Source organism: Limulus polyphemus, unplaced genomic scaffold, assembly GCF_000517525.1.
Source record: "Limulus polyphemus unplaced genomic scaffold, Limulus_polyphemus-2.1.2 Scaffold2112, whole genome shotgun sequence".
In the NCBI taxonomy this organism is placed as follows: Eukaryota; Metazoa; Arthropoda; class Merostomata; order Xiphosura; family Limulidae; genus Limulus; species Limulus polyphemus.
The window spans coordinates 213,020-222,666 of record NW_013667722.1 but is presented as its reverse complement, the minus strand read 5'-3'; the positions used below and the strand labels follow the sequence as shown (position 1 = coordinate 222,666).

General features: G+C 31.3%; 2 protein-coding genes across 2 annotated transcripts in view; both read left to right on the top strand.

The window, feature by feature from the left end:
* Window positions 1-232: 232 nt before the first annotated feature.
* On the top strand, window positions 233-3,117 carry LOC111087405 (EGF-like repeat and discoidin I-like domain-containing protein 3). The gene is made up of 2 exons (XM_022393944.1): window positions 233-512; window positions 2,957-3,117. Exons 1-2 carry the CDS (start codon window positions 233-235, stop codon window positions 3,115-3,117), a joined length of 441 nt encoding a protein of 146 aa, XP_022249652.1.
* A 2,784-nt stretch (window positions 3,118-5,901) lies between these two features.
* The window catches only part of LOC106465981 (25 kDa ookinete surface antigen-like), a 34,263-nt gene continuing 30,517 nt past the window's right edge, over window positions 5,902-9,647 (top strand). Inside the window, exons 1-3 of the mRNA XM_022393945.1 lie at window positions 5,902-6,022; window positions 6,676-6,804; window positions 8,618-8,752. Of these exons, the coding sequence (XP_022249653.1) occupies window positions 5,950-6,022; window positions 6,676-6,804; window positions 8,618-8,752 (337 nt within the window). The 5' untranslated portion in view covers window positions 5,902-5,949. The remainder of the gene's footprint in view (window positions 6,023-6,675; window positions 6,805-8,617; window positions 8,753-9,647) is intronic.

Below are 9,647 nucleotides of genomic sequence, written 5' to 3'. Positions count from 1 at the left end.
ATAACTACAGGTTATAAATATCACGTTATACCAAAGTGTAATAACTACAGGTTATAAATATCATGTTATACCAAAGTGTAACAATTACAGGTTATAAGATATCACGTTATACCAAAGTGTAATAACTACAGGTTATAAAATATTATGTTATACCAAAGTGTAATAACTACAGGTTATAAAATATCACGTTATACCAAAGTGTATGTCTCAAGAGAGTTTTATGTTTTTTATAATGATTTATCCAGATCCATGTAATCCTAACCCGTGTGAGAATGGAGGCACCTGTAAACCCAACAGTGATGAAATGGACTACAGTTGTGAATGTTTGACTGGGTTTGGCAATAAAACCTGTTCAGAAATGGACTTTTGTAAATATCCAGAGGATGGAAACAACGGAGAAAAGGCTTGTAATGGAGTCACATGCGAAAGTATTGATGATCTCAAAACCTTCGTTTGCCAATGTGATGAATCCCAGTATTTCGACTACTCCAATTTTCGCTGTACTGATATAGGTTAGTACCCATCTCATTCTGTAGAATTTCCTATAACTTTTTCAATGATTATTTCATTAACTTTATTTTTTCTATATAAAATAATTCCAGGATTAGGTCATGACAAGAAATAATCGTAATATAAGATAATGTACCTTTTATACGTGTCTTCATAAGGCACCAAAAATGCAGTTAAAACTTCTTGTTGGTAAAATTAGCTTAATAAAAACCATTATCAATATATTACAGCCAACACAACAAGACAAATTCGTGTTTCCATCTCTTGTTATTGTTATAGTTGGTATGTTTGGTGAAGGAAAAGTAAGTCAACTGTAAATGTAATGTTGCTTTATATTCTAATAATTGTTATTAACGTTCAATCATGTATACAACAATGTAATATGTAGATATTTATTAAGAAATATTGAACGTAGTAAATTTAATAGCACCGCCATTTTTAGAACAAATAGAAATGTTACAAATTGATTGTTCTGAGTTACAGCACAATACCATTTTTAGAACAAATAGAAGTGTTACAAATTGATTGTTCTAACTTACAGCACAATACCATTTTTAGAACAAATAGAAGTGTTACAAATTGATTGTTCTAACTTACAGCACAATACCATTTTTTGTACAACATTTAATGGACCTGTAATACATCCAGAAAAGTAACCGCTTTAACTAAATATATTGGTTTACGTGTTGTAAAAATATTAATATCTGTAGCAAAGAAAGCTAATGGGTTAGTGTTTATTATAGAGGTTTAAAAATAGTAATAGCAATATTAACTAAAACGGAGGTCTACTGTTCTAAAAGTTACAGTTTAAAAACCGAAAGGCTGCGAAGTGCTAGAAATCAATAGGCCTAAAATTTGTCACAAAAAACACATTATCATCAGAAGTTTTGTTTCCAAATTCTCCTTAAGGACGTTTCTTCGGTTAACTTGATTTTCACCACACATTTCAGAGTACTGATGTTGGGTTAAATGACACACTAACTTCATTTATTGGAATGTATTTTACAACTTTACTTATAACACAAATATGTTAATACTCATTTACTTATAACACAAATGGGTTAATACTCATTTACTTATAACACAAGTGTGTTAATACTCATTTATTTATAACACAAGTATGTTAATACTCATTTACTTATAACACAAATGTGTTAATACTCATTTACTTATAACACAAATATGTTAATACTCATATACTTATAACACAAAGGTGTTAATACCCATTTGCTTATAACCCAAATTTGTTGATACTCATTTACTTATAACACAAATGTGTTAATACTCATTTACTTATAACATGAATATGTTAATACTCATTTGCTTATACCATAAATATGTTAATACTCATTTACTTATAACACAAATATGTTAATACTCGTTTACTTATAACACAAATGTGTTAATACTCATTTACTTATAACACGAATATGTTAATACCCATTTGCTTATAACACAAATATGTTAATGCTCATTTACTTATAACACAAATATGTTAATACTCGTTTACTTATAACACAAATATGTTAATACTCATTTACTTTAAAGACGAAGTCAGAATGCAGGATAGAATAAAACTCCAAAAATCCTATCCAATAATTTGAACAAATGTGGATATTTGTATTTTAAATATAATAAAGAATTCAATATGAAACTATAACGTTTTGTGTCAATAACACAAGCCTGCAAATTTAAACTTCATATTAATTGTTTTGGTTTTAATAACGGATTTTCCATAATTCAGCTACGCAGATTTCGAAACTAATATTAATTGTTTTTCTATCACTCAAGGATTTTTTACAAATCGGGAAGATGAATATTTTTTATTATGATGTTTGTTAATAAAAATATGAACCAACTGAAGAAAAGGGAATAACATTGATGACAAACGAATATACATCTTCATTCATCCTGATTTATGTGTGTGTGTGTGTGTGAAATCTACGTCATTTAGTCTCAAAACTACGTGTTGTGGTCTTTCTTTTATGTACTGCGTTATGACGTTTTGTGAAAAATCTAAACGCGATGGAGAAAAATGGATATCATTTTCGGATTCAACGTACAGGAATTACTATAAAAACATCGCAGACCTGTTTTATTTTTACATCTGTTTGAAAGTAATATGACATTGAATATAAAACTATGGTGTTGTGAGGGAAAGTAGAACTTTATCTGACCTTTGTTCTTTTATAACTGTAGACTTTCAATGCGTATTTGTTTTGTGGTGATACGATGTTTTAGATAAGTTTGAAATGACCTTTGTTCTTTTATAACTGTAGACTTTCAATGCGTATTTGTTTTGCGGTGATACGATGTTTTAGATAAGTTTGAAATGACCTTTGTTCTTTTATAACTGTAGACTTTCAATGCGTATTGGTGATACGATGTTTTAGATAAGTTGGAAAAAAGCAAATATACATACAATTCAATCATTGTTTTTATCCAGATCCTTGTAAATGGAAATTATGTGATGGAAGGCGAAAGTGTGTAATAAAAGACGACAATGTAACTTGTGAGTGTAAGGAAGAGTACACAGAAGACGACGGTAAATGCAAACGTAAGAATAGTAAACTCAAAGACGAAGTTTTTTTGTGTGTGTGTGTGTGAAATGTTCTTCATATTTTGTTTTATCATAAAATTATGCATTACTAATTTTAAAAGATGAAATTGAGCGAATACGAGACAGATAATGTGTCATAATATGTTTATAATTAAATTACCTAATTAATACATTTTCAATCTCGTTATGTGTAAATGCGTTTCCAACAATTTGATCCAAATTTAATTATTTTTAAATTGATTTAAAAATTTAAAATTATGTTCTAACTTAATCTTAATGGTATGAATATATGGATTGTAAATAGTGACATAACATTTTTAAACCATTGAAGACTGTTTGTAATTAAGCACAAAGATACACAGTGGGCTATCTGTGCTCTGCCCACCACGGGTATCGAAACCCGGATTTTAGCATTGTAAGTCCGCAGACTTACCACTGTGCCACTGGGGGGGGGCTAAATAATCTTGTTTGTTTGTTTGTAATGAAGCACAAAGAGAAACAGTGGGCTATCTGTGCTCTGCCCACCAAGGGTATCGAAACCCGGATTCTAGCATTGTAAGTCCGCAGACTTACCGCGGTGCCACTGGGGGGGGGGCACCTTTGAATAATTTATCATTTTAAATTACTCTATAAGAAAAATGAATTTTGGAAAATAAAGCGGAAACCTAGAATTTGGGCATCTGTAGAAATATCACATTAACGAACATTTTAAACCGATTAAAATACTCTGATTATTGTTATCTTCCAAAAAACTAATCTAACGATTTAAATTTCATTATATAGCCTACTTGCCTTTATTTTTTCCTACAGAATAAACATTTCAATTGAACAAACAGTTATATTTCTTAGTGAAGTATTACTATAACAAGTGCACATAATATAGCTTAAGATTTAGTAATGACCGTTAGTTTGGTTTTAAAACTGCACAAATATTTGGTCAGTTTCAGTTATGTTTATTTATATCTTTAGCGTACAGGAAATATAATAAAAGTATAATAGTACGTTTTACCATAAGCCCTTTATGTCTGTGTTTGCTGTGCAATATAATTGTAATATGATATTCAATATAACTGAGGCGAAACATCTCTAAATATGTGATTTTTATATATATATATATGTTTTTCGTCTTGTATGTAAGTTATGTAGCTGTGATGTTTTAATAGAAATATATAGTAAGTATGGTAGGTGCATCTGTAGACATTTTTTACTTAATCGTGCCTAAACTGAGAGAGAGTCATTGCGTGAATCGCCCCCTGGTGTGTTAGTGGTAGGTTTTCTGCGGTTCGATTTCCCCGCGGTGAGCAATCGCAAATAGCCCATTGCCTAGTTCTGATAAATCGAAAATAGCCCATTGTCTAGTTCTGATAAATCGCAAATAGCCCATTGCCTAGTTCTGATGTAATAAAATAATGGATGTGAAACTATTTCTGTAAATGAGATGATTTTCATGTAATATTACATACCTGTAATCCTTACTAGTTTTACTTCCCACGTTTAAGCGGTAAATATAAGTCAATAGTGAAGTAACACCTACCCACTTTAAATGTCTGTAGATATAGCAATTAAAAATCACGTTCATAACTTTTATAAATACGTTGTAATTAAGAATTTAGAGGTTGGTTAATTGGATGCTTCTTGTTAAGTACGAAGCTACAGAATTGGCTATCTGTGCCCTGCTCATCACGAACGCCGAAACCCGAATTTTAGCGTCGTGAGCCAACAATCTTACCTCTCAGACATGGGGCAACATGTATGGGTAAATAAATTTACCTGTGAACTTTACATATAATGTCAACAAGCAGCTCTAATTTTTTCACATAAACTCCTCAAATGGGCATGAAAAAAAGGAAGTGCTTAAACAAATTGATATGGGATTTGTTAGTCGCTGTCAGAAACTATGATTCCCATTTGAATACATTATGGGATAACAAGTATGTGATTTGTTAGTCGCTGTCAGAAACTATGATTCCCATTTGAATATGTTTTGGGATAACAAGTATGGGATTTGTTAGTCGCTGTCAGAAACTATGATTCCCATTTGAATATGTTATGGGATAACAAGTATGGGATTTGTTAGTCGCTGTCAGAAACTATGATTCCCATTTGAATGGTCCTTCGACGCACACTTCGCTTTCTTTACATTTTGTTTCCTCACAGTAGTTTTTGGCTATATAAATTAATAACGCATATGCAAATTTAATAGACAATAATCTTTATTTATCCAAATTAAAAGAGATGCGATATTTAGTATTAAAATGAAATTTAATGTTTCAAAATAGTCTGCGTTATAGATCTATTTTATCTTAAATGGTCATTAACAAGACAATTTATGTTTCATATATAAACAGACTTTTCAAGTTAGTCTACACATCTAACTCTATGTAATGTTCAAGTTTTTTTTTATTGTAACCACGATCACTTTGGCTTAGAAGTACTAAACTGACTCGTTTTGGATATCATTATCCATCATCGACCTAACTTGGCTCAAGGGAGCTGATATTAGTCGAAAAAGAACAACAGTTCTAAGTTGGACAAAGAATGTAACTTGTTATCCCATAGCATATTCGAATGAGAATCATAGTTTCTGACAGCGAGTAACAAATCCCAAACTTGTTATCCCAAAACATATTCAAATGGGAATCATAGTTTCTGACAGCGAGTAACAAATCCCATACTTGTTATCTAATTAACGTCTTCAAATGGGAGTCAGTTTCTGACAGCGACTAACAAATCCCATACTTGTTATCCCATAACGTCTTCAAATGGGAATCATAGTTTCTGACAGCGACTAACAAATCCTATACTTGTTATCCCATAACGTCTTCAAATGGAAATCATAGTTTCTGACAGCGACTAACAAATCCTATACTTGTTATCCCATGATGATTCTCCACAGAAAACAAGCTGTAAATGTAAAAGCGGGCTATGTAAAGATTGGAGACGAATGCACATGTAAGTAATATTTTATACCATCCTTCACTGTCAGCCAAACTATTCCACCACAAACATGTTTTATTGAACGACTAAAAAATAAACTGCTTTAAATAAAGATTCAGTATCGTCATTGGTTGACATATTCGTGGAGGAAATACAGAACCTCAAACGGAACGTTTCATTGGTGGTTCGTTGGTATTTTATTTTCAGTGTAAGAATATTGCAAGATTTAAATTAAAATCTTTGATTAGATTTCAGTGTAAAAGAAACTAAATCTATAAGTACAATTTTTCTTATAAATCATATATTGTCCATTAGGTATTTAATAAAATGTATCAGATATATGTGTATCTTTCAACTGTGTGAAAAACATCTAACGAAAAAATGGAAGATAAATCTATTTAAAAAAATTCTGGTTTAAAGCACGATATTATAGTTTTTTTTCCTAATTGCTGAGGTGTTAAGTTGGTAAAGTTTCACTGGAAATCTGATATACCAACTACACTTTTTTCACTAAGTTTAATCGTGATGTGACACGCATTATTATTTTAGTTAGTCTCTTATGTGAAACTCGATAAATTATTTACAGACGTGATGCTAAAACTTTTCTTTTTTTGGGGGGTATCTAAGTAACATCCTAAAAATTCTAATTTGCGTCTATATTCACACAGCCATCTGTGTCGTCAATAATCCATGTAAAGATTTTGAGAGATGTACACCAGAAGATGTTTCTGAAGGCAATAAGAATGGATACAACTGTACGTGTGAAGATCCGTTCACTGACAAAGATGGAAAATGTGGTATGTTAAAAAATCTTGTGTTGTTCCCTTTATTCGCCAGTTCTTGTGTTTGTTTATTTAATGTTACAATGAGTTGACTGAGTTGCACTAAATGTCACTTATCTAGATATTTTTCATTGCTTGTTAACTGTGAATGTCAAATCTTGACTGTTTATTTGGGCTTAAAACTAATAGTCTTGACTTGAAATTGGATATTTTGGTTACTTTTTCCTAAGAGAGTAACTGAAAAGGCCTAAAACATATAGTTTTAGCTTAAAATTGGTTAATTTGATCACGGTTGCTGATTCTTAAGAACATAATTTAAGTATAGCTTAAAACCTATAACTTTGTCTTAAAATTAGTTGCTTTGGTTACCTCTCTTTAAAAGGTTAATTGGTTATGTTCTCATTTACGAAATTAAAGCATCCCATTATTTATATTATGTCCTCATTTATCAAATTAAAGTATCCCATTATTTATATTATGTCCTCATTTATCAAATTAAACTATCCCATTATTTTATATTATGTCCTCATTTACCAAATTAAAGCATCTCATTACTTATATTATGTCCTCATTTACCAAATTAAAGCATCCCATTATTTTATATTATGTTCTCATTTATCAAATTAAATTATCCCATTATTTATATTATGTCCTCATTCACCAAATTAAAGTATCCCATTATTTTATATTTGTCCTCATTTATCAAATTAAAGTATCCCATTATTTATATTATGTCCTCATTCACCAGATTAAAGTATCCCATTATTTGATATTTGCTCCTCAATTATCAAATTAAAGTATCCCATTATTTTATATTATGTCCTCAATTATCAAATTAAAATATTCCATTATTTTATATTATGTCCTCAATTATCAAATTAAAGTATCCCATTATTTTATATTATGTCCTCATTTATCAAACTAAAGTATCCCATTATTTTATATTATATTCTCATTTATCAAATTAAAGCATCCCATTATTTATACTATGTCCTCATTTATCAAACTAAAGTATCCCATTATTTTATATTTTGTCCTCATTTATCAAATTAAAGTATCCCATTATTTGATATTACTTTATTATTATAGTATTACTTCCATCTTGCAGCAGGGTAGTTAGGAACTTTTCTTTCTTCTTCTGTTTTGTACTGATATGAGCCTCATCTAGATCTTATTTATTTATTAAGTTATTTCATGTAATTGTTTGGATTTTGGATTTTAAAGTACGATATTTCGAACGCAAACCATATGCACATGTGTTCTTGTTTTGATTACATTCAGAGGTTAAGATATGAAACAAATCGTATATGTCGAATAATCAAATCTTGCTCATTTTTGGTACAGATGATCCACGGTAAGATGTGACACCAAATATGAGTTACAAGTTATCACAAAATATAAGCACCCCGTATGAAGTACTGGTATTCTACTAGGGTTAACCAATACTTATAGGAATGTGGACCACAAAACAAATAAACCCATAAATAGAGAACCAAGTTTATCCTGTCTTTTCATAGCTTCAGAGAAAATGATCTTGTAGGAGAAAAAATAATAGCAACGTTGGTGTCCTTTCTTTAGGTTGTAGGAGAAGAAAGCTTGAAATATTGCAGGAGAGATCCTATTGCTCAACGCTAGCTTTTTTGTCGCTGTAAATGAGATTATTTACTCAGACTGAGATTTTTACAACAAAACGTTTAAAATGATATTCAACTGGATGTGGAAAAACTTGGATTTAATTTAATGTATAATTATACGTTGAATACCAGTTTTATTATTATTATTATTGCTGTCGACTATATATATTTATTTATTCTTTAAACTCTCTTAGAGCTGAAAGAAGAAGACAAATGTGATTTAGATTGTGGTGACGGAGGCACGTGCATGAAAACTGGCAACGAGAATAGCTGTAAATGTAAATTAGGGTATATTCTAGAACAGAAAGACGGAAATCAAAGCTGTGTTCGTAAGTAAACTGATCGTATCGTTTTTTTTTTCTTTTCTTTTTACTGCTTTGTTCAATTATTTATCTACGAAATATATTAACATTTACATAAATGTTTTATATAAAACACATTGATCGTTACTTAGATATTGTACTTAAAAAAACATATTGAACTTTATTTTCGGGCCTGGCATGGCCTAGTGGTTAGGGCTCTCGACTCGCAATCTGAGGGTCGAATCCCCCTTTACGCCGAACATGCTCGACCTGTCAGCCGTGAGGGCGTAATAATGTGACGGTCAACCCCACTATTCGTTGGTAAAAGAGTAGCCCAAGAGTTGGCGTTGGGTGGTGATGACTAGCTGCCTTCCTCTAGTCTTTCACTACTAAATTAGGGACGGCTAGCGCAGATAGCTCTCGTGTAGCTTTGCGCGAAATTTAAACAAACCAAACCTTCATTCTTGATTGTACTTTCAATTTTTCATACTACAACTAACCAATTTTGTGTGAAGAAACACTATTTATCCGAATAGACAATGCAAAATAGAAGGCGTTATTCACTTAGTGTTCTAAAAATAGAACTTTCTAGAAATAAGTTTCTTCTCCTGATCTTCTCAATCGTAAAACTTTATTACGTGTATTCTTCTTATCGCCTGGGGTGACTATATAAATCTAAATATTCTTATATATAAACATATAGTAAAGCTAATAAATTGTCCTAACTTAGCCTAACGAAATAAGCAAAGAATCACTTTCGCCTATCTATACGTCCCAGGCCCGGCATGGCCAGGTGGTTAAGGCACTCGACTCGCAATCTGAGGGTCGCGGGTTCGAATCCCCGTCACACCAAACATGCTCGCCCTTTCAGCCGTGGGAGTGTTATAATGTGACGGTCAATCCCACTATTCGTTGGTAAAAT